This window comes from Caenorhabditis remanei, chromosome III (assembly GCF_010183535.1).
Source record: "Caenorhabditis remanei strain PX506 chromosome III, whole genome shotgun sequence".
Taxonomy (NCBI): Eukaryota; Metazoa; Nematoda; class Chromadorea; order Rhabditida; family Rhabditidae; genus Caenorhabditis; species Caenorhabditis remanei.
In genome coordinates this window covers 12545116-12569367 of record NC_071330.1, presented here as the reverse complement: position 1 = coordinate 12569367, position 24252 = coordinate 12545116, and the positions used below count along the sequence as shown (strand labels likewise).

General features: G+C 39.5%; 8 protein-coding genes across 8 annotated transcripts; 4 read left to right on the top strand and 4 right to left on the bottom strand.

Moving 5' to 3' along the window:
* Positions 1–539: 539 nt before the first annotated feature.
* GCK72_011042 (uncharacterized protein) lies at positions 540–860 on the top strand (the record flags this gene model as incomplete). The annotated part of the gene is made up of 2 exons (XM_003111481.2): positions 540–674; positions 723–860. The coding sequence occupies 2 exons, from the start codon at positions 540–542 to the stop codon at positions 858–860; spliced, it is 273 nt and encodes a 90-aa protein (XP_003111529.2).
* A 2247-nt stretch (positions 861–3107) lies between these two features.
* GCK72_011041 (uncharacterized protein) lies at positions 3108–4743 on the top strand (the record flags this gene model as incomplete). The annotated part of the gene is made up of 2 exons (XM_003111604.2): positions 3108–3389; positions 4561–4743. The coding sequence occupies 2 exons, from the start codon at positions 3108–3110 to the stop codon at positions 4741–4743; spliced, it is 465 nt and encodes a 154-aa protein (XP_003111652.2).
* A 1686-nt stretch (positions 4744–6429) lies between these two features.
* GCK72_011040 (uncharacterized protein) lies at positions 6430–7172 on the top strand (the record flags this gene model as incomplete). The annotated part of the gene is made up of 2 exons (XM_003111513.2): positions 6430–6606; positions 6975–7172. 2 exons carry the CDS (start codon positions 6430–6432, stop codon positions 7170–7172), a joined length of 375 nt encoding a protein of 124 aa, XP_003111561.2.
* A 1532-nt stretch (positions 7173–8704) lies between these two features.
* On the bottom strand, positions 8705–13159 carry GCK72_011039 (uncharacterized protein; the record flags this gene model as incomplete). Its single annotated transcript, XM_053728175.1, has 9 exons — positions 8705–9106; positions 9161–9525; positions 9873–10057; positions 10105–11366; positions 11413–12335; positions 12392–12454; positions 12648–12713; positions 12765–12833; positions 13123–13159. The coding sequence occupies 9 exons, from the start codon at positions 13157–13159 to the stop codon at positions 8705–8707; spliced, it is 3372 nt and encodes a 1123-aa protein (XP_053587752.1).
* Positions 13160–13817: 658 nt separating this feature from the next.
* On the bottom strand, positions 13818–15098 carry GCK72_011038 (uncharacterized protein; the record flags this gene model as incomplete). The annotated part of the gene is made up of 5 exons (XM_053728174.1): positions 13818–13851; positions 13899–14133; positions 14654–14863; positions 14916–15008; positions 15059–15098. The coding sequence occupies 5 exons, from the start codon at positions 15096–15098 to the stop codon at positions 13818–13820; spliced, it is 612 nt and encodes a 203-aa protein (XP_053587751.1).
* A 1152-nt stretch (positions 15099–16250) lies between these two features.
* Positions 16251–18327, top strand: GCK72_011037 (uncharacterized protein; the record flags this gene model as incomplete). Its single annotated transcript, XM_053728173.1, has 3 exons — positions 16251–16325; positions 17044–17244; positions 17887–18327. 3 exons carry the CDS (start codon positions 16251–16253, stop codon positions 18325–18327), a joined length of 717 nt encoding a protein of 238 aa, XP_053587750.1.
* GCK72_011036 (uncharacterized protein) lies at positions 18017–19014 on the bottom strand (the record flags this gene model as incomplete). Its single annotated transcript, XM_003111704.2, has 2 exons — positions 18017–18307; positions 18352–19014. The coding sequence occupies 2 exons, from the start codon at positions 19012–19014 to the stop codon at positions 18017–18019; spliced, it is 954 nt and encodes a 317-aa protein (XP_003111752.2).
* A 1132-nt stretch (positions 19015–20146) lies between these two features.
* Positions 20147–23505, bottom strand: GCK72_011035 (uncharacterized protein; the record flags this gene model as incomplete). Its single annotated transcript, XM_053728172.1, has 7 exons — positions 20147–20228; positions 20275–20450; positions 20494–20724; positions 20973–21367; positions 22252–22405; positions 22452–22603; positions 23205–23505. 7 exons carry the CDS (start codon positions 23503–23505, stop codon positions 20147–20149), a joined length of 1491 nt encoding a protein of 496 aa, XP_053587749.1.
* Between the last annotated feature and the right edge of the window lie 747 nt (positions 23506–24252).

Genomic DNA, 24252 nt, shown 5'->3' with positions numbered 1-24252 from the left:
TATTATTACGGGCAATCGGCTTTTTGGAGTCAGAAGGCTGCCAAAATGTGTCGGTTTCTAAATGTCTGGTTTCGAAACGTTCCGGAGTCACAGGGAAACAAAGCTTACCTAGTTGGAAGCAGGGTTGAGTGGAAATCCGCCATCCACCGTCCTCCATTTAAAGATTTTTCTCTCCTTCCGCCAAGAGGATATCAGTTTGAAAAATTTGTTTGCCTTCTCGAATTTCATGATATTTTTAAGGTTCTTTGCAGCAATCAGTTTTCACCAAAAAACGAAATTTAACAACCATTTTTAGGAGTTCCAACTTACTCTGATGCTGATCACATACACGAATAAGGACAAACTTCACCCAAAAACTGTATCCGATTCAACACCACTGCACTTGCTAACCCCTAATCCATCCTTCATTTCAATTTGACCACCTGCTCGGAAAAGTCAACATAATCTCAAACTCATGTATCAGACCATCTCTATTTGCACAAACCAGATTGCTTCATATAAAAAGTGAGCGACGATAGGTCAAAATTAAAATAAGCTAAATGATGAACCGATATTTCATTCTCTCTTTCTGTATTTTCTTCCTATTTGTGAGCCGCCAAGTCTCCGCCTCCTCCGGTGTCACTTATTGTGAGAATGACTTGGCGACGAAATGTCAGGACTCTTGTAGTTTCAAGGTTAGTTTGAGACTTCTGAGACTCATTTAATCTGTTTTTTTTCTTCAGAAATGCGTAATGGGATCATGCCGCTCGTCTGTCAACTCCGGTAGTCCGACATGTATATGTGGAATGTGTTACGGTGGATTGGGACAACCAAATGGACCATTCGTGATGAACGAGGATACTGGAAATCTTTCTTCTTAAAATATTGTATTGAAAAAAGTTGGAATATAAGAAATAAATTGCGCCGTATCAATTTTACAGAGTTGGAAGAAAATCAAATGTTGACTTCATGAATGTAATTGTCTTGAGAAACAAGGAAAGCGTGACGGGTTCGTTTGGACACAAGGAAAAACTATTAAAAAATTTGAAACAGTTCGGCATTTAACTTAAATTCGATAGCTGTAATATTCTCAGCGGAGCTAAACGGACAAGATGCTCAAATATGAAGCGCAGTCTAATAGAACCACGTACCGATTGAATTACAGTATTCTAGTATCTCAGAAAGCTCTAGTCTAATTTTGCTCTATTTAGTTATAAAGAATAGATTTTCAGAATGTAAAGAGCTTACAAAGCAGATTTAACATGACCCAACGAAAATCATGAAATTTTTTGTTTCTCCACCGTAGTCTACAAAAGTGTTAACATAATTTTAGAACTGTAAATTTTCTAATAGAGCGGGTCTTATATTTGAATAGCCCTTAAAAATAAAGATATCTCTCAAACAGGGTTGAACGGAATTCCGCCTTCCGCTTAGACAATATCAGCTTGAAAAATTGGTTCGCCTACCCGGATTTATTTATATTTTTTGAGGCTTTTTTGCAGCGAATCTATCAGTTTTTACCGAAAAAATGAAAATTAACACAGATTCAACCATTTTAGGAGCTTTATACAACAAAATAAGGCCTGAATCGTTTTTTGGAATACGACATTTTATTTTCCTTCCGCCTTCCGCTATTTTAAATGAGTATTCCGTTCACCTCTGCTGCCAATTGAAAACAAAGTGTCATCCCCAACCTCGGCGCAGTTCTTACAACTGCGCTCCATCGAAATGCCCTTGAAAATGTCTCTTTTTCTCTATGTCTCTCAATTTTGCACACTATTTTCTTCTGTTTCAGTAGAGCGCGGTTGTAAGAAGCGTGAAATAACAAGGAACGATCTCCAACTTTGAAGTTTTTTTTCGAAAAACCCAAAAACAAATATTTTCTCTTCTAATACCCCAATAAAAAAAGAAAGTGTTTCCAGGTTCATCACAAACTTCATCACTAATTTCGAAAGAATTAAAGCGAAAAACGATGATTTTTCAATCTCTAATCAATTTTATTTCTATGAATCACCTGAAATGACGCTTCTTATCACTGATAATCTTGATAAGAGTAGAGAGAGTAAGTGATCAGAGAGGAATACTCTCTCTCAATGTTTGCTCTCACTTTCCTTATCACTTCCCAGCGTGTCACTCCTTTTTTCACTCTTGTTAAGCGAAAGAAAATAGATTTTTTCCTGTTTCAGCATCACTTTTTAATACTGATTTCACATTATTCATTCATTTCATTATTTCATTCATTAAGTAGTTACTCACTTATACTGTCAATTCTAGAGGGCTTAAAAGGAAATGTTTTTGAAAAGAAAATCCACTATGACTTCTCTATTGTCAGAGCCTAAAAACAATAAAAAACGTTGCATTTATCGATTTATGGAAAGTTGCGTAACCTATCGTAACTTTGCCTTTTTCATTTAATGAAAACTAAATTTCTAAAATTATCTCGTCGAGAGCGTTTAGAAAAGTATAATCATGCCTGGGGTGCCACCGCGAAAACTTTTTTTTAAATATGATCAAATTGGGTCCGATCACGAAAACCACAGTAACTCAGATTAAAGGCGCATACCGTAGTTTCGTGGTGGGACCTAACTTGCACCGAATGTGGGCATGATTATACTTTTCTGAAAGCCCACGATGAGTTGAATCTGAATATACTATTTTTCAGATTCAAAAGGCTAACAACTTCTCAGAAATCACCAGATTTTGTACGCTGATAGAATTTCAAAGATAGTTTTGTTATCAGCTAAACAACCAGTTCTTTTTCCGGTCATTTCAGTAGAAAAATCACTGAAATTAAACCAAAACTAGCAAAGTTTCAGATTTTTGCAAAATTTCGAAAAACCCTAATTCTAATACCATCTATAACTTTTTAAAATTAAGATTTCCAGATTCCCCGTGACAGAACTTTTTAGAATTATAGTCTTGCCCTGGCTTGGAGGAAGTTGGATTTTACCACGATAACTACAGTAACCCAGTTTAAAGGCGCATACTGTATTTTTTCAAAAGCCGATATTCCATGGTAGTACTTATTTGAAGCTTTTAAATGTTATGTTTTTTTCTAATTTTGTGTTCCATAACTCCGTCGCGTTCGTCAAGAATAATAATTCTTTCCAGCAAATCCCTACCATACCATGGGTCAACCCGAAACAACACCAGTGTACCCAGTGACATCTGTCGCCCAAATGGACTCAGCCCCACCACCATATACCGTAGTCGGAATGGGAGCTGCTCCAGTTCAAGTCGAGATGCAACCAGTTTACATGCAACCAGCCTACGTGACTTCTCAACCACAAGTCGTTCATGCTCACGTCGTTCAACCTGCTCCGACTACAACGACTACAGTAATCGTCACTCCTCATTGTAAGGTCGTGCAGTATGATAAACCATACTTGGAGTACTGTCCAAGATGCCAGGTGAGTCATATGGGGACAGAGTGTTGATTGTTTGTTTTATGACGGTTTCTGGTAATAGAGAAGCATCGAGACTTCGTGACAGGACTTGGAACAACAAAAATATTGTGTAGCCTTAGGCATGATTATAGTCATTTGGAAGATCGTGAAATGCTGATTTTGAGTTTTGAAATGTTTTGAAATTTGGACAAAAACTGACAAAGGGAGAATAAATTCAATGAGGAAGAGAGAGTCATGTATTCTAGGCTTCTGACAAGTGAAGTCTTTAGAGACGCAGCTTTCGAACGATCTATACATGGGTACTTTCGACTACGGGAAGTCCATTTCTGTCATCAACACCGGCCAAATGTTTCAGCGAATCGAGTTATCTATTAGAGCTCTCAATTATTTTATTTAGTCAAGCTTTTTCAAATGGAATTCCCAGTCGGCAAATAGTTTACGGCACAGGTAAACCGCTGGGTAACACATATGGAACCGCGCGCTGACGTAAATGCTGTCGATTTGGAATTCCATGTGAAAAAGCTTGACCAGATGAGAAGTTAGAGAGCTCATAACTCGGCTCGCAGAGACATTTGGCAGGTTTTGACTGCAAAAATGAAGTTCCCGTAGTCAAAAGTACCAATAACTAAATTTATAGATAGTTTGAAAGCCGCGTCTCCAAAGACTTCTCTTGTCAGAAAAATCAGGTCCAAATTGTTGTCACAAACTTAAACAACCCATTAATAAACTTATTTGAATCGTAATAATAGGAAGAACTCCGTAAAGTAGTTCAGAATCCTGAGAAGACTTTAAAGTTTTTTTTTAAATGAAAACTAAGACTTTTCTGAAAGAAATATAATTACACTAAATTCCAATTAACTTTTAAAGCCGCCTTGAGACCCAAATCTTTCTCATCGTTTGGAAAATCGTTCCTGACTTGTTTCAGATTTTTTTTTTCTATTTCAACTTTTCAAATTCAGGAAGTTAAAAAAAAGACCTAATCTTCTTACAGAAACCGTTGTAACTTTGTAAGTATTAGTTCAACTGACAAGATTTAAAGAAATTCAAATTTAGCTTGTCATGACATTTTAGAAAAGTATAATCATGACTATATTGAGTCCCACTACAAAACTACGGTATGCGTCTTTAATACGGGTTACTGTTCCTCTCACAAAACTAATCTCTTGAATTCCAGACATCCGTGACAACTCGAACTGTTTATAGCATTGGAATGTGTTGGTGGATCATCCTGTGCATTGGAGTCTTCGTCTTCTGCTGGCCTATTCTCTTCTGTCTCTGTTGTGCCGGATCGAAAGATGTCAAGCATTACTGTCCAAATTGTGCAACTCTGTTGGCTGTCAAGAAGCGAGGATGCTAATTTTTTTCGATTTCTTCTTTTGATTTTTTGGGATTCTGTTGTAATGTTGAAACTTCTGGGTACATATGTATGTCAATAAATTTTGTGAAAAAATACGATTGAGATATAGGAACGGTATGCGCATTTGAACTGTAGTTACTGTAGTTTTCGTGGTAGGCAGGCTTGTTCGGAAAAAACTTTTCGGAAAATCGGAAACGAAAATTTTTTTCCGATTTTCCTTTTCGGAAAATCGGAAACGGATTTTTTTTCCGAATTTTTTTCGGAAAACCCGGAAAATTTCGGAAAATGACAAAAACGACTTATTCGGGTCTAAAATCAAGGAATATAGAGAGTAACCAAAAAAAATAACATGTAATTGTCAGGCCCGCTATTCTGATAGTCAAAACCCATCAACCGAATGTTTTGTTTTTTTTTCAGTACCTCAAAAAATCAATTTTTCGGAAATATTCGAAAAAATTTTCCGAAAAAACAATTCGGAAAATTTCCATACGGAAAAATTTTCCGAAAAAAAAAATCGGAAAATTTTCCATCGGAAAAATTTTCCGAAAAAAGTCGGAAAATCGGAAAAATCGGAAATTCCGATTTCCGGTTTTGAACAAGCCTGGTGGTAGGACCCTGCTATGGCATGATTGTATTTTTCTAAAAGGTCTCAACGAGACATTTTGTAATCAGAAACTAATCTGAAACTTTTTGTAATCAGTAAAATTGTCCGATTTTTAAATATTCAAATTCATCTCGTCAAGAGCTTTAAGAAAAGTATAATCATGAACAGGTTTGCTTTTATTTGGGTCCCACCACAAAAACTACAGTAATCCAGTTTAAAGGCGCATACCGTAAATTCGTGGTGGTACCCAACATTCATCGAATCGGGTCGTGATTATACTTTTCTGAACGCTCTCGACGAGTTGAATCTAAAGAAATTAGTTTGGTGGCCGAGTTTTAGATTTCTAAGCGACGGAGGTAAAAAAAACGTATTTTTCAAGTTTAATCATTTGAAAGCTCTAAACAAACTGATTTCAAATATTTGGATCTGGTGGCTAAATTTTTGTATTCTACATAGGCCACCAGAAATGGATTTCGCGGACACAATTTGAACGCGAATTAAATTATTCATTCTTACAGTATCTGGACAATCAGAAATTGAATTTCTAACTAGTTTTCACGAAACTTTGCAAATCGAGTAAAAAACTTTTCGAAATACTCTAAAAAACTGATAGAGTCTAGGTATTTCTTTCCCTTTTCTAAGTATGCACGTACTGCCCTCTCGTTCTTTTTATACCTCTTATCAGTAAGGGGAATTCTTATAACCCCCCTCCTTTCCAGCAAAAAATTTCTATATATTTCAATTTTTAATTTCAATACATTTCGAAAGTTGACATCAGAAACTGGAATTGCATCACATTTTTTATTTTTTAAAGACATTTTCTGTTTTAAACCTTGAAAAACCTAATAAAACTCGAAAATTTAACATTTCATTCACGTATTAGCACGACAAGCTTCTGACAACCGCGTTCTACCGAAACCGAAGAAAATTGTGTGCGAAGTTAAGAGATGCAGAGAAAAAGATTTCATACATTTCGGTGGAGCACAGTTGTAAGATCAGTGTCGAGGTTAAAAATATGTATTCTCAATGTTTTTAATCAATTTCCTTACAGTTATCCTTCCAGACCCAACAAACACGCTCCAATGGACTCGGCCCCACCCCCATATTCTGCTGCAGTCGGTGGAAATCCGGTACAAACTCAACCGGGACAACAGATACATACTCAACAAGCAGTTGTCCTTGTCCCGGTTATTCTAACGACTCAATTCAAAATAGTTCCTTATGACAAACCGTATGTGGAGTACTGTCCGATTTGTAAGGTGACTAGATATTTTTTGAAGTTTTCATGGAAAATGAATCATTTTTTAAGACTCAACTCATTGAGACGGTTCAAAAAATTATAATCATTACATAAAACTGAGAATTTTGAGAGCTTGGGCGGAGTTTGGCTTCTCTGCGCTGTTGCTAGAGACAAACCTACTGTAATTAGCTCAATTTTCACGGAAATTCAAAAAAAAGTTACATTTTTAGATTCAGCGTAATAAGACATTTCTATTGAGTATGAAAACTTTCTGGTTTGGCTAGAACTGCCGCGAAATTCAAAAAAATTCAATATGAGGGGTTGACTACCCATATCGATTGAGTATACTGAATTCAAAAATATCGCTACATGTTTACCGATTTCCAGACCAATGTCACTACCCGAACGAAATACGTGCCTGGCGGATGTTGGAGTATTGTCATGATACTAGCCATCGTTTTCCTAATACTTCCACTCCTCTTTCTCCTTTGCTGGTCTGGAGTCAAAGATGTCAGACATCACTGTCCGAATTGTGGATCCTTGTTGGCTTATAAGAGAAGAATGTGTGGAGGAAGCGGCAATTAATTTCTCTTTTTGAACACACTTTAATCATTAATTACGCTTATTAATGTAGTGGAATTTTGCAGATTTCTGTATTTATTGACTGTGAATTTTCAAAAAAATTGTCAACTACAAATGTTCATTAGAAAAGAAAAAATACTGATTCACTACTAAAGGCTTGAAAAATGAGAATAATCATGTCTAGTGTTTTCTTCGAATTGAGTCGGTCCCACCACGGGAACTACGCTAGTCCAGATTACTGTAATTTTGCAGAATTCAAATACCCACACCTTGTTATCTCAAAAATTTCCACTACATTTTCCATTTGTTGATTTTTTAATCGCGATGTCCTTAGAAACTAATTTTCTTCTTTTTTCTATGTTTACATATAGTGCCTTTTGTTCTTTTAAAACATCTTATCAGTGAGTTGAATTCTTATTATCTCCATCCTTACACCCGATAATGTTTCAATATGATTCCATTTCCGATTCCAGTTAATTTCGAAACTGGACATCACACTCTGAACAACAAAAAAAGTATACACCCGAATTTGTTTAATGCATACTTGTCAAAAATCGGGCCGGCCCGGCTCGGCCCGTCGGCCCGGCCCGGGCCGAAATTTCTCTTGGCCCGGCCCGGCCCGGCGGCCCGGATTCAAAAATGGGTACCCATTTTTACCAATTTTTTTTTGAAATTTTTCGAAAAAAGACAGTAAAAATGCTTAAATTATCATACATATTCACATTTTGATTCAATTTTGAATGTTTATTCGAAAACTATACTTTTTTCAAAAAATTTCCAAAAATTTCCAAAAAAAAGTTCAAAAACTCAAAATGTTTTGAAAAAATGTTTCAAAGCGGGCCGAGCGGGCCGGGCCGGGCCACGGGCCGGGCCGGGCCGGGCCGGGCCGAGATTTTTCCTGATTTCGGCCCGGCCCGTGACAAGTATGGTTTAATGTGAGTTCAAACTATTTTTGAAACTACTGTAACCTTTTCAGATTCAGATAAAGGGGAATGGAATCATTTTTGAAGTGTGTCTGATATTTTTATAGACGCAAAATTTATGGAACAATTGAAAATTATCTTGAAGAGAAGTTAAAATAAAAAACACAAGAAGGATTTCGAGGTGCTGGGTTTCAAACATATCTCCAAGAGGATTGTCCCATCTATTCTGCGTTTAAACATATATGAAAATTTCGAAAACTTTGAAAATAGTCCCCACCCTTTCGATCCCGCCTCTAACCATTCACCGATTTTCAGAGAAATGTCACCACAAAAACGAAATATGTGACAGGTTCATGTTGGAGTACCATCTTTATTCTAGCTCTCTTTCTCTTCTTACTTCCACTTCTCTTTCTGCTTTGCTGGTCTGGAGTCAAAGATGTCCGACACAACTGTCCGAATTGTGGAACATTTTTGGCTTATAAGAGAAGAAACTGTTATTGTTGAGGAAAGAAAAATTAATTACACTTTTCGAACACTTTTAATCAATAAAACATGTTTATTCAAAGCATAAAGACACAGGTCACAAGTATTTCACAATTTTTCCAATTAATTTCAATTGATCACCAAAATTTGATCATTATTATCAACATTAATAAAATTTCTTGGCTCATCATCATCATCATTACTACGAGTAGAGTAAACGCTTATCGAGGATTCACTTGTTATCGCATCATCAGGCACTAAGGGACTCCAACCACTCTCCGTTTCGTTGGGTTTAGTAGAACTCTCCGCTGCATCGCTGGTAGAAGAACTCTCCGTTTCATTGGTTGTCGAAGAACTGCTTGACTCCGTACGAGAGAACCGGGATCTCAACCAACGGTAGAAGGCAGGAAGCCAGCTACGAGGGTCAAGTCCGCCAGGGGCACGTTTTGATTTATCGAAGATTTCCGACGGGGCATCATCCTTTGTGTCGTCTGGTCCATCGATACAGCCTTCATGTTGTGGTCTATAGTCCTAGAAAGTTTGAGAACATTAGTGTTATCGATGATTGATATCCAGAAAACTTACATGTTCCGGTTGGTCATAAGGTAGTGGTACTTGGAAGGCATAACTGGGTTCGCGTTCGCTTTCGGCTGGTCCCACCGGTGGAGGCATGACATCATTATCAACGGACGGTGCTACAGGTCTCACTGATTTTTTAGTTGGTGCTTTCGCTGTCTTCTCAGTAACCTTTTTAACACCTTTGGATCCAGATTTCTTTGCTGCTCCATTAGTTTTGTCAGCGCCTTTAGTAACTTTGTCAGGTACTTCCTTATTATCGATTTCTCGTGCAGATACCTCGTCGAGTGGGGTCAGTTTTGATTCTTTCCGTTTCTTCTTATCGTCTACTTTCTTTTGTTCATCTCGTAGAGGATGGAGATCAGGTAGTTCTTCTGAAAATTTATTGATTTTTAGTATGAATCGCATGTTCCAAGAAACAGGGGATACTGGTATTAGCACTGCACGTTTAGTACAACCACGCTCTACCGAAAGCGAAGAAAATAGTGTGCGAAATTGAGAGACTCAGAGAAAAAGAAACTATTTTCAAGAGGATTTCGCTGGAGCGCAGTTGTATGAACTGTGTCGAGCAAATAGCATAAAACAAAACAGTGTTGGAGAGACAGGGAACCGAACCCCCGTCCTCAGTTTTCTAGTCATCAGTGCTATCCACTAGACCACGCGGAGCAAACTCGCCCCCGGATGTCAACTCCGTTATAATCTAGAGGTTGAATTCACTTACTTGCTTTCGCAGTGACCGTTTTATTATTATTCTTCTTCTTCTTGAAGCATCCACATGTCATCCTATCCCACCAAATCTTCCACTTTTTATCGTTTCTTTTGCAGAACAAGACTACGTAGAGAACAATTACACAGATGATGAAGAAACCAAACACTCCGCCACCAACGATCATAACCATATTCATACTGGAAAATTGATAAATTATTATTAGCAAAAAAGAATAATCACTTACTCTGAATCTGATTCGTCTTTTGCAACCATAACTGGAGGTACTGTATTTGCTCCCGATGGACTTGATCCCAATACCACGGACAATTGCTTCAGAGTATCCGGCATCTGATTGACTGACGAGTGGAATCGACTGAATTTCAGATCGAGTTTTGAAAGTGTCAGGAGGGACTTCTTGAATTCGGGAAGAACATCTTTCAACTCTGGAACTGGTGGGATCGTCCCAAATAGAGCAATAGCGGACAATCGAGAGTCCGACTTCAAATCCACGTCATTAATTGTTTCCAGGCCAGTGAAGATTGTGGCGAAATCCAATAGCTTTGGACTTTCGGCAACTTTCATTTTACTTATCCATTCACCACTCCGAATCTGCGTCGATATAATTTCACTTGTTGTCTCATGAAAGTCTCCCCATTGTTTTTTGAACTTTTCAAAAAATGGAGGATTGTTTGCAGTTTCGGCTCCAGATTCAATAGCGATTCCATTTTTTGCAAACAATTTGAGTTCAGCATCCTGCTCGGAAGTTTTCTTTGCCAAAACCAGAGCGTTTACAGCTTCTCCGAACGACTTCGATAACTTGGGCAAGTCTTTCAATTGTTCATTCTTTCCACCCTTTTCATCTCCTTTCAACGAAGCCACCAGTTTTCGAAGAGCAGCCAGATGACCTGATGACTCCGATAGAGATGTTGTCACCGATTTGACATTCTTCAATAAGTTCGCATCGTTTTTGATTTCACGAATCTCGATAGAAGCCATCGCTGCTTGAGCCACTTCCTCAAACTCAACACCTAATTTTTGCAAAGCATCGAACGACTCAACATAGGGTTTCGTGTAACCATTTGACAGGAAATCAGTTACGAACGAGGTATCGGAAGACATCATATTAATATCTTTGAAAGCAGGTCCACTTGTTACGATGTTGATTTGAGATTTTAGTCCTTGGAAGAATTGGAGAAGGGAACGAACATTGTCAGGTGATGTTTTCTTCGATAAACTGTTGATCGACTGTTCCATCTGGTTCTTCTTTGCGGACGAGCAGATCGAATTGAGTGTAGACAGCTTTCTGTTGAGAACTTCAGCGTTCGTGGAAATCAGTTTCAGTTTATCAGTCACACCATCTTCTTTATTAGCTTTTTTACAATTCTGAATTGATTCCAACATGGTTTCCAAGTTATCCTTGGTCATCACATTCGTTGTTTGAGCATTCAGAAGACTACGGGCATACGCGAGTCGTTTGACAGAGGAATATACATTTTCCGTAGATACCTAGGAATAGGGAAGATAATTTTTCGTTTAGTAGTAACAACAATACCTCAGACCATTTCTTGTCTAAATCCGCCATTGGACTTTTCAACTGAACGAGAGATTCCACTCCTTTGATATCAATAGAAGGGTTGATTTGGGTCAGCAGCCATTGATCTTTGATATCCTTACTCAGCATTTCCAAATCCTTGAATCCATTCATGAAACCAGCTGTATAACGTCGGACCAGAGAGTTATGATACAATCGGGAAGTGATGATTGAGTTCATTGAATTGACATATGAATCAGATTCAGATGTGGACGTCAGAGGTTTCAGTTTGGCGAGATTAGACACTGTTTTGTCAACTTCTGCTTTCATCAAAAAAGCTTTTCTGAACTCGTGTTTTCCATTGTAGAAGCCGACCATTTCAGTGAGAGATCGAAGTGGTTTTAAACGATCCAAAATTCCAATGATTTTAGAATAATCGATAGATGTTCCCATTTTAGTTATTGCCGATAATGTTTTTAATAGTGCTGACTTCAAAGATCCGATATCGTTGTCACTAAGCGTAGAAAACTTGGAAAGTTGTGTGATGGACGGGTCCAGAGACAGTGAGGTCAACGGTGTGATATCTATCTTTTTCACATCATCCAATTCCTTATACGTGGCACCATCCGGCAGTTTGTTCAGTCCGTTCGATCCACCGATGTCCTTCCAAATCGTCCTAATCCGATAAAAATATTTCAGTCCTTCCTCCAACAAGTTTGCATCCTTGTCCAAAGCTACACCATTAATCGTATCCACGAATTCATCGACCTTTTTCTTGTCAAACGTCTCCAATCCCTTCAAATCAGCAGATCCGATGTTAAGAAGTTCAGCAATGACGTCATCTACTGGAATCGATTCATCCGATAGACCATTCTGGAGTGATAGGGCAGAGACAACACGGGCGGCCGCAGACAGTTTCTGGATGATGGAATCGACGCCCTGATCTGAAAATAGTAATGTTTGAAGAGCGTCGGAAATCGGAATAATGATTAGAACTCACTCTGAGGGACAGAGATTCCGTTGGCAAATGACAGATCGCTCAGGTTGTATCCATATGGGAGACCTGAAAATTGGATAGTTATTGATTGATTCATTTGGAAGAGAAGTTATAACCATGGCACGCGTCTTACAACCGCGCTCCACCGAAACCGATGAAATTGTGTGCGAAATTGAGAGACTCAGAGAAAAAGAGACATTTCTCAAGGGCGTTCCGATGGAGCGCAGTTGTAAGAACTGTGTCGAGCTAATAGACTAACCGTTATAAGGTCCACTTAGATATTGAGAGTGAAAGTATTGATTACCAACGGAGGCGTGGTCTTGTTCTGAAATCAAGGAGAGAGAGTTATGATGAGTAGCTAGAGATGTCAACTTACTCTTTGAGCTTTCATGATCTCCAGAATTTGTGTTGGGTCGTTGTTGTTGAGAGTAGGCGGAGCCTAGAGCTGAAAGAATATTGAGATTTACAAATGAGCGTTTCGAAACTGCCTTTTAAAACTGTCTTTCTACCTATTAGCTCGGCACAGTTGTTACAACTGCGCTCCACCGAAATTCTCTTGAAAAATGTCTCTTTTTCTCTGAGTCTCTCTATTTCGCACACAATTTTTTTCGGTTTCGGTAGAGCGTGGTTGTAAGAACCGTTCCATGCTAATAGATGTCTCTGGTTTCGAAACCGGACATATCAAAACCGCCTATTCAGTACCGCCCATCCCTTCTGCCAACTGTTAAACTCACTTAGTGCCAATAACAGTGCAATGTCTAGTAGTTTCATTGTATCACTAGCAACAAAAGAAAATTTTGTTAGAACTAATAGTCAAAATGAATAGTTGACATTTAGAACAAGGGCAAGGACACGGGTTACTGTAGTAGGGCGAGGGTGACAAGTGGAAATTTAAGGCGCGCCTCAGACGCGCCAGACAGACTCACTTGAAGATTTCGCACATAATTTTCTATCGTTACGGTAGAGCGCGGTTGTAAAGACGCGTGCCGTGCTAACATGGCTCCGGGATTGTTGGTAGCTTTGACGTTTCAAAAATGGACATTTCAGAACTGCCATTTTGGAAATGGCATCACGACGGGATCCTAATTGTCTTGATTGAAATCGGGGTGAAATTTCGAGTCAAAAATCTGATCTGCACGGTTTTAAACGATGAAATGTCCAGTTTCAAAATGTATCGTTTCAAAACTAGCGCAGTTCTGTTATTGAGATGTCCCGGTTTCCAAGTGTCTCGGTTTTTAAGCTAATGGTTTTGAAATGTCCGATAATTTTTTACATAGTTCAAATTAGTTTTCTGTTTGCATGTTTTGTATGTAACGGTAAGTGGACATCCGGATAAACATAGGCACAGAACGATCCAAAAAAATTCATATTAAGAACTGTTCAAAGAACAAAAAGTTTCAATAATCGACGTTGTTTCACCATGATCCAATCAGACGACCAGAAGATGATTGGCAAGTTGAAATCTAAAAAATGTAGTTATAGTTTTGTCATTAGAGCGTAAATCTCCTACATCACAAAACCCATCGCCAGACTTCCCAAACCAAATCGATTCGATCCATGATTCGCCGCATCTTTCTCTTTATCCTCTTTCAATAAATTCTCCAATTCTGTTCTCTCACTTTCAGCAACAGCACCTTGGTCTTTTGTATTCTCAGTATTTTTTGGCTGTTCTCCTCCAATTTTTGAATATGAAAATAGATTATTAGCTCGGCAAAGTTTCGACAACTGCGCCCAACCGAAACGCCCTTGAAAAATGTTTTTTTCTCTGAGTCTCTCAATTTCGCACGCAATTTTCTTGGGTTTCGGTAGAGCGTGGTTGTAAAAAGCGTGTCGTGCTGATACTTCTGATTGTGGAGGGTTCTAGGAAGGAAGCATCTTTGAAGAGGTGTATCTCCGCACCGGTTTAAGATATTTTAAATTTTAGAAATGAAACTGATAGAGAATGTCCTGCTGATCATTTTTCTAGTTGACAACTTTTTGATAGTTCCGCCTTTTCTAAAGTTACAGTACTCCCAATCTCATCGACTATTCCTCTAGTGTCCCCTTATTTTCTAGACTCCCCGATCTTTGGAGAACTGTATCTCTGCACTGGTTTAAGGCATTTTGTATTTGAAAAACGTTTCAAATAGAACTTTTTACGCTGATCATTTTTCTAGTTGACAAGTTTTTGATAGCTCAGCCCCCTGAAGAGTTACATCAACTATTTAGAAGAAAGGGGATCCTCGATTCAAGAAACTCCTATCTAAAAGAATTTATTAAACTCACTATCAGTTTTGAATACGTTCGGCTGCTCAATCGTTGTCGTTGCAATTTCTTCGGTCGTTTTCGTTGCTACTGTCTCTCCGGTTGTTGTGGAAACGGGCTCTTCGGTGGCTCCGGTGATATGATCCATTTCGCCAGTTGTCCGAATCCATTTGGTTGGGCCTTCGGTGATTCTATCATGATTCATCTCGATAGTTGTCCGAATTTCCGAAGCTGAAATTAAAGAAAATTTCTACGACGCGACATTTCTTCTAGGGCCACTCACCTTCACCACTCACAGTAGTCACATCACTATCAGTATTCACTGCTGCAGCAACCGTAGTTTCCTCTGAAGTTTCCGTTGTTTGGTATGCATGATCTGTAAATTAGTTGCAGAACGTCCCGGTCACTTCGCCCGCCACAACTCACTTATAGTCAGCAGACTTATAATGATAATTAACTTTATCATTATTGTCGACTAATTTGATTAATTGTCAACTTTTAAAGAATATTTGAAGACGTGGTGGGAATGAACATGTTTTAAAGTTTTTTGGAAGATGGCTTACTGTAGGTAGGGTGTCACGGCGGGAAAATGAATGTTATGGGGAGAGGGTCACGTGGAAGTTGGGGGGGGGGGAGGTTGGGACATTTCGAAATCGAGACGTCTTGAAACTTTGCTCCGTGCCATTTCGCAACTACCATAACATTGTCCGCCAGAGTTGCGCGGAAGTGATTTTTTCTAAAACGGAAGTCGGAAGTCGGAAGTAAAATTTTGAAAACGGAAGTCGGAAGTCGGAAGTGAAAAAACGCCCGGAAGTAGGAAGTTGGAAGTCGGAAGTCGGAAGTCGGAAGTAGATTTTTTCGCATAGATTCAAAAACTCCTAGAAAAAATACATAAAATTCGCGAAAATCAGTGGAAAATTAGTTTATGGCTGAAGAAAGTGAAAAACAGCCCAGAAGTCGGAAGTCGGAATTCCGCGCAACTCTGTTGTCCGCGTTCCGGTCAACCCGGATTCAAAAAATTTACACAATTTTTTCAATTATCTTCAAAAATAGTCGGAAACCCTATGTACATTCGACTATTAATCGAAATCTGAAAAAATAGTCGAAAATTCGAATTTTTTGCAACAAATGCAAAACATGTTCAAAAAATTCACCAATTTCAATTTTTCACATAATCCTGGGAAATTGTTCAAATCGGCAGGGCTATGCAAGGGCTCATAGTAATCTTTAGCATTTTCTTTTACAGTAATATTTTAGAACTTAAGGTGACGGACATCCTGAGACACCGACAAAATCAAATACAAATCCAATACTCCTTTTTTCAGACGACGGACATCCTGACACATACCGACAAATGTTGATCTTCACATTTTCAGATTCATGATCAAATAGCCGGGATGAATAAGGTCACTGACAAGCAGATGGTTTGATTCAGATATGCTCCAATTTTCCCATAGAAACCTTCTCAAAACAGGATGGGAACGCCTACCCCCATAACAGGGTCTACAATTGACTCATTTTCATTGTAACCTTGATTAAAGGTTGGTGTTTTTTGTTGCTTTCGTCTTTAAGTTTTTCTATAAAATTGAAGTTTTCACAAAATTCCCCAATTTTCAGAATGCAACTTATCCTCGAGAACGCCGCCCAGAAGGCAATGAAGGAGGACGTCAGAAGGAAGGTCCAGGCACTTCATGTTAGTTTTTTTCACTATTGAGGTTTTTGAAATATATTTCTAAATAGCTGAAAACCTACGGATTCTAACTCCGTAATCAGAATTCTTCTGTTGTCAGGAGGGGTCAAGTTACGCACCCCTTTCTCTTCAAAGTCTTGTACCTCGGCGGATTCTTAAGCTAGACAAAATATAAAAACATATTCAAAATCCTCACAAAACTAGCTTTCCAACCATATACCCTTCAGGTATAAAATTTTCAAGTTTTGCGCTAAACTCGAGAAAACTAACTGCCCAGAATGTTCACCAACTTTGAAAGTGCCCTACGGACCAACCTGTGGTCCACTTTACCCCAAATTTTAATATGTTTTACTTCAAAACTAGCTATTCATTTTTGTAATTGACAGTTTATTTGTATGTTCCCTCCCTGCAAAGTTACGGTCGATTGAAATTTGCCAGTTTGCTCCCACAGTCAAAATCCAACCGTTTTGTAAACCTCATAACTTTTCAAGAAGGGTTCCTATAAAAAAGTTGTCAACTGTAAAAATGAAACCCTAGTTTTGAACTATAACATCAAAATTTTACCCGAATCGGTCTACAGGGGACATAGTGACGCCTTTTCAAAGTAGGCGCTCCCTTAGCATGGGAGAGGGCTGGGGTTCAATTCCCCATACCTCCAGAATCTTTTTGCATTTTTCACATTTCTCGTCACCTTCCTACCTTATGAAATTATTTTTTGCAGGCCCAAAAGAGGACAACACCGATGAAGGACTGGCACCTTCTCAACGACCAAATCGACGAAACAATCGTCGAATGGAATCGAGTCCACCCGAAAGGTGCCAACTATCTGGATCTCCATTGGATGACTCTCCACGGAGCAATCCGTTTCGTTGAGACAGAAATCCGACAGAGATCAAGCGGAGTGATCAAGTTGGAGACCGGGGTGGGTCATAACTCGAAAACTCGAAATGTCTCTCGGATAAGAGAGAGAATTTTGAGAAGGAAGTGGAAGGGGTATACTGTAAGAGTGTCGAACAGTAACCCCGGAGTGCTGATTTTGGAGGAAGACGAGTGGAGATTACGGTAGTCCTCTGAAAGGGTACTGTAGCTACAATTCTCTTGTCTTACTGTATATATTTTCTTTCAAGTTCATTCTAATGCTTTAATATTCCTCGTAGTACTGTAGTTAATTTTATCTTGTTGGTCTTACTGTAATTTTTCTGTAATTACTGTAGTTTTCAACCATTTTCTTGCCACCATTCTTACTGTACCTTGCCAAAAATAAAAAAGTAAAATTTTGAAATTCTTCGAAAATCTGTAACTTCCTCAATTTTTGACATTTTTGAATGATTTTCGGCTCAAAATGCTTCAAATCGACTAAACTAGCTTTAAGAATTAGTCAAAAAGTACTGTAGCTCCAATTTATGATTTGGCGCCAAAACTACAGTACCAAAATTTAAAGACGCTTGTACTTTCGAGGGGAAACCTAGGAGATCTGAATTTTCGAAATTTTTCGAAAATCTGTAACTTTGCCGGTTTCAGGCAGTTTGAAGAGATTTAAGCCTCAAAGTTTAGAGAATCTTAGGGGCTGCTAGATTATCGATCTGAAACTTCCCTCATCCAACCCACAACAAAACAAAATATTCCAAAACCCAAAAAGTGTATTCCAATCCTTTTCAAAAAACCAAATAAAATCAAAAATAATGAGAGAATTATCAATCATCACGCGAATAATCACGTGGAGAAGCATCCGGTGAAGCGTCACGACGACGAGGAGACGATTCAGGTGAACGACTTCTGGAGACACGACGACGTGGAGATTCGGAACGACGACGGGGAGATTCGGAACGACGACGTGGAGATCTCGATTCGGAACGACGACGACGAGAAACTGGAGAACGACTTCTGGAGTAAGTGTTGGAGCGAGAGCGACGTCGAGAAGTTTTTGGAGAACGACTTCTGGACGAGCGAGTGTCCTCTTTCACACGGATATAGGCGGTTTCTCCCTGGAAAGATAATTGGTTAATTGGTCAGGTAATTAAGTAATTACCTTATGAGATTTGAGCTTGGTATCATCAAACTTGCGAATAGCCTTGTGCATGTCCTCAGCTCTCGTGAATTCCACAATTCCGCGTCCATTCTCAACATTCGCATAACAAATATCGCCGGCCTCTCTCAAATGATCTTTGACGTCTTGCCACGATCCACTCGGTGGAAGTCCTTCGACAATCAATCGATAATCGCTTCGACGCAATGGACCACCCTGACGACCTGAGTCTCTTCTGAATCCTCCTCTGTCTCCTCCATCTCCTCTGAATCCACCTCCTCTGCCTCCTCCATCTCCTCTGAATCCACCTCCTCTGCCTCCATCTCTGAATCCTCCATCTCTTCCTCTGAATCCTTCATCTCCTCTGAATCCTCCTGAATCTCTCATCGGTCGTCCACCCGGACCACGTGGACCCGTGCCACGTGGAAACTCGACACGAAGACGTTTTCCATCGAAATCGTATCCGTCACGAGAGCGGACGGCTTCTTTTGCGTCACGATGCGAGTCGAATTGAACGAATGCAAACGAGTGCGTCTCGCCGTGACGTGTCTTCACTTCGACGTTTCGAATGTCTCCGTACTTGTGGAATAGGTTTTCGACTTCTTTCTCACGCACATCTGGTGGCAGGTTGCCGACGTAGATTGTCGACTCGGAGGATGATGACATCGGACACCTGCAAAACAATAATGGAATAGAGATAGGGAAAGGGGGAATGAGAAGAATGAGTTCACGACAAGGAATCAAGGAAAAAACTGTGAAAATAAAGGCGCAATGGAATAGAGATAGGGAAAGAGCAGGGTGCTCAAAGGAAGATTAAATCGAAGAAAAAAGAAAATTGAAAACGTGAAAATCGTTTCTTCCCCCGGTTGAATTCCACCGGTTTTCAAAAACAAAAACCGGAATAAAACCGAACAAAAATTGGTGATAATCGATTTTCTTCGAAAATGTTTGAAAAAAAACCCAATTTCTCTCGGTTTTCACCGGTGAAGAAACTGATTTTTCTTTGATTTTTTCGATTTTTACCGATTTTTACAAACATCAGTAGAGTTTAAAATTTCAGAAAAGACCGAAAAAATCAGTAAAAATCGAGAAAATCGAAGAAAAATCGGTTTAATCGGTTGCTTCACCGGTGAAAACCGAAGGAAATCGTTTTTATGTTTAATTTAAAACCGACAGAATTCTCCGGAATTTTTCGAGTATTTTCACCGATTTTTAATCAATAATCGATTTTAATCGGTGGAGCACCCTGGGAAAAAGGAAATGAGAAGAAATTGTGAGATGACTGAATTCTCTGTGAACGACTACAAGACCTCTGTGTGTGGAAGTGCTTACGCAAAGAGCGCGCACCAAAAATTCCCAGAAGACAACGGAGGAGACGAAAAAGAATAAGTGAAAATGGGCAAAAAACAGCCAGAAATCGACTAAAATCGGCCGGAAATGAGCACAAAAAACGAAAAGAACATTTAAAAAGATGACTGAAATCGATTTTTCACCGGGTGCGTTTTTTGATCTACCCACCTAGATCAAACACTTTTTGCTGAAATTTTTATCTAGGCCCACAACGTCATTCACTTCTTTGTGACCTAGAATCCCAAAACCTGGTTTCCTAGGCCACGAACAAAATATTTATTTAGATTCTCCATAAACTTTGAGATTTTAGGTGAAACTTTTTTTTCAAAAAATAGAAAAAAAAATTAATCCAATTTATTCATTTTTCAATATAATTCGACAAGAAGTATTACACATATTTGATTAGAGAGTATTAAAATATCACAGAAATCAATAAATATATTTTTAATCAATTCGCCGTCACCGTCTCCTTCTCATCACTACTGCTCAACGTCTTCGGCAGTTCACTTCGTTTTCGACGTCGTTCACATCTGAAAATCAATATCTGTGTGTCTGTCTATCCGGATGTCCTCTCACCTCGGACAATTCAAACTTTTCCTCTCGAAACATTTCTTATGGTACACTGCAAGACACGTGGCACATGAACGTGTATTCTCGGTGAACGGGTACAGTATCTTCTCTTTTTGATCTACAATACACGATTCGTCGCATAGTTCGCAGAAGAACCCATTTCCAGCGCACGTTTCGCATTCCTAAAAATTTTTTATTTAATTTTTCAAAAAGTTTTCTCCGCACCTCTTCGATATGCTTCCGGAATACTGCATGAATCTGTTCGAGTTCTGGAAGAAGTGTTCCCTCGCAGAGTTCTCGAAGCTCTTTCAGTGAGTACATCACATGGTTATCAACGAAATGCGAGTGCGTCTGGAGGTACTGTAGGATTCGGAGGCGTCGTGCGGCGCGGCAACTGACGAAATAGCACTTCATGAGGAGAAAGTTGCGGCGAAGCTCGTTGACGCGTCGGAGTTCCTGAAATTGTATTTGATATTTCAGAAGTTTGGTAAGTGCGCTCTATTGATGCCTAGAGCGCGTTTGCTGCTGCGCCGGCGCCCTCTCCTTTCAGCGGCAGCCGCCGCAACAAAACCGCCCTCCATGTCTCTCTTCGCCGTGCGGGGGTATAGCTCAGTGGTAGAGCGCTCCCTTAGCATGGGAGAGGGCTGGGGTTCAATTCCCCATACCTCCAGAATCTTTTTTCTTTTTTTTCGTCACTTTCCTACCTTATGAAACTTAATCAATGACAATGTCGACTCATTGATATCAATCAACGGTCGATGATCGACAATCGACAACAATTGCTTCACAGCTCGACAAATCGGTCGTGGCGTCGCATCCAAATTGTGAATTATTCTCGCCGGAATACTCCACGTATCGTTCCAATGACAATTCGGACAGAATAGTTCTCCCGAGTAATCACAAAGACGTGCTTCTTGTTCAGCTGTTCCGTCGAAACAGATGGGGGCGGAGCATTCGGCACATTGATATTCTTGTTCGGCGAGACTTCGTTCTTCGCATAAATTTATGTTCAATTCGAATTTCGATCGGGTCGAGAGGACACCTGCACACACTCGTTTCACGTCTTCCGCGCATTTGTCATGGGCACGCATTCCGCATACTGAAAATAAAGGAATTGTTAGTCTGTCTGTGTCTCGGTTTGTCCAGATTGTCCAAAGGCAAAAGCTCTTTTTTTTCATGCAATTTTTGCAACTTTTTGATATGGAAAAACTTAATTTTTTGCTCATTTTTCTTCAAAAAACCGAATTTTTTTGATTCTATGTCTGTCTGTGTGTCTGTGCGTCCGGTTTTTGGTGTAAAATTTCTTTAGATACCCAAAAGTCTGTCTGTCTGTCCATCCAGATATCCGGATGTTCGCAGACAAGAATGTATTTTCAGCATACTTGTACTTGGCGCCGAAATCCAGAACTGAATTTTTTCACGAAAAATAAATTTTCGATGAAAAACGCGTGAAAGGCGCGCCAGACCAACTTTTTTTCAACCATTTTTAATTGACTGGCGCGCCTGAGACGCGTTTTTCTATTTCAACAAAAATCACCGAATCAGGTAGTCTGGTGCGCCTTTAGCGCGCGCGTTGGTGCATTACCAGAAAAAAATGTTCAAAACGCGTCAGAGGCGCGCCAGTTTCTAGTTTGCACCGAATTTGGGATGGTCTAGAAGCGTTTTCTCGGGATTTTGCAAATTATTGAGCAATCTGGACTAGAATTTCACATTTTCCGTAATTTCTGTCTGTCTGTCCGAATGTCCAGATGTCTTCTTGTAAATCAGAAATTCAAGATGTCTGTCTGTGTGTCTGTGCATCCAGATGCCCGAAGGTGCAAAGGCAAAAACTCATTCTTATGCAATTTTTGCAACTGTTTGATAAGGAAAACCTTAATTTTTTGCTCATTTTTCTTCAAAAAACTATTTTTTCGAATTTTTTTCGGTTTATGTCTGTCTGTCTGTCTGTCTGTGTGTCTGTCCATCCAGATGTCCATCCCGTACCTCTACACCGTCTCCACCACTGAACCAATCTCCAAATCGTGTGCATACACACTTCACAGCATGGATTGTGTCCACCTCTGACCGGTTGCATCACGAATTCATGTCCTCCGGCTCGACACTCGTCGGCCGAGTGGGCGGGGCCACCGGCTTCATCCTGGAAGAGAAATTTAGCAAATTTTGATTTCTAGGCCACCACTCACTTGAATCGCTTGTCTCTCGAGACCCAATTGGACAATTTTATCGAAATACATCTGTTGTCGGACTGCTTTTTGTTGTCGATTCAGACAGTTGACAAGATTTCCGAGTTGATCTTCTTCTTCGACTGTTTCAGAATTCGGGGAGATTATGTTGACTGAAAAATTGAAGAATTCGGAGGATTCGGAGGAAAACGCGCTCTATTGCACACTTTGGGGACCAAGGAAAACTCGCTGTCATGGCTTGCAAGTGCGCTCTATTGAACAGCTTATGAAAACACGCTCTACCGTACACTCGCCCTGTCAGAATTCTCGATGGAGCTCATTTGCACTAGAAGAAACCCAACTGGAAGGAAGTGCGTTCAACCGAAGTCTTATTCTGATTCTATTAACACGGCAGGCTTCTTACAACCGCGCTCTACCGAAACCGAAGAAAATTGCGTGCGAAATTGAGAGACTCAGAGATAAAGAGACATTTCTCGAGGGGCATTTCGGTAGAGCGCAGTTGTATGGGCTGTGCCGAGCTAATACAAAATTAAAAAAGGAGCAAATCTGCTCTATCGCAAGCGACATTATCGTACCAGGTGAAAACGCGCTCTACCGAAAATTTTGTGAGGAACACGAAAATTGAAGAAAACGCGCTCTATTCCACTGTTTAAAAGTCTGACTCTTAATTGTTGAGAGTGCGCTCTACTGAACTTTTCCAATTTTCTGCCTTATTAAAGTGCGCTCTACCGTACTCTCCCAACACAAACTCACTCGGTTTGCTCTTCTTCTCTGTCTCTCCACTCTCTCCACTCTCATTCTCATCAATCAATAATTGTTTCAACTGTGATCTACAGTAATCCAATGCCGCCTGAATACATTCCATCTGATTCGTCGTCGTTGTCTCTCCTCCATCTGAATTCTGACGTCTTCTTCTCCAATCGTCCATCATTTCTGCCACTTCTTTATCCACTTCATTCTCATCGACTTTCGATATTAACCATGATGATTTACGGGAACGACTCGAAGGCGTCGACGAGTTATTCAGAGCGTCTTCTGATGAACACCACGACATTCAGACGTCGTGGGGGGATGAGATTCTGGAAAATAGATTGGAAATTTATTTTGGAGAAAATTGAGATATAGAAAAAACGGTAAACTTCATCAAAAAATAGGTTTTTTTCTGACAAAAACCCGGAAAAAGACGAACTCTTAGCCCGGATTAAAAAATGGATGCCTATTCTTGTCAACATTTTTCTAAAAGTTTTTGAAATTATAGAGTAAAAGAGCTGTTTTCAGCTGAAATCCAAAATTGTTCAAAAAATATGCAATTGTTCAGTTTTTCACAAAAAAATGCGAATTTGAGTCAGAAAATCACTCAAATTTCCAATGTGGTCTAACTTTTCTCTTTAGGGTTTCTAGGCCACGACCCAAGATTTTTGAATAATTTTATCAGTCTTTATAACCTGAAAATACTAAAAACCAGACTTGTCACGGGCCGGGCCGGGCCGGGCCAAAATCAGGAAAAATCTCGGCCCGGCCCGCTCGGCCCGTTTTGAAACATTTTTCAAAACATTTTTTGTTTTTCAACTTTTTTTTGGAAATTTTTGGAAATTTTTTGAACTTTTTTGAAAAAAGTATAGTTTTCGAATAAACATTTGAAATTGAATCAAAATTTGAATATGTATGATAATTTAAGTATTTTTACTCTTTTTTTCGAAAAATTTTAACAAAAAAAATTGGTAAAAATGGGTACCCATTTTTGAATCCGGGCCGACCGGGCCGGGCCGGGCCAAGAGACATTTCGGCCCGGCCCGGCCCG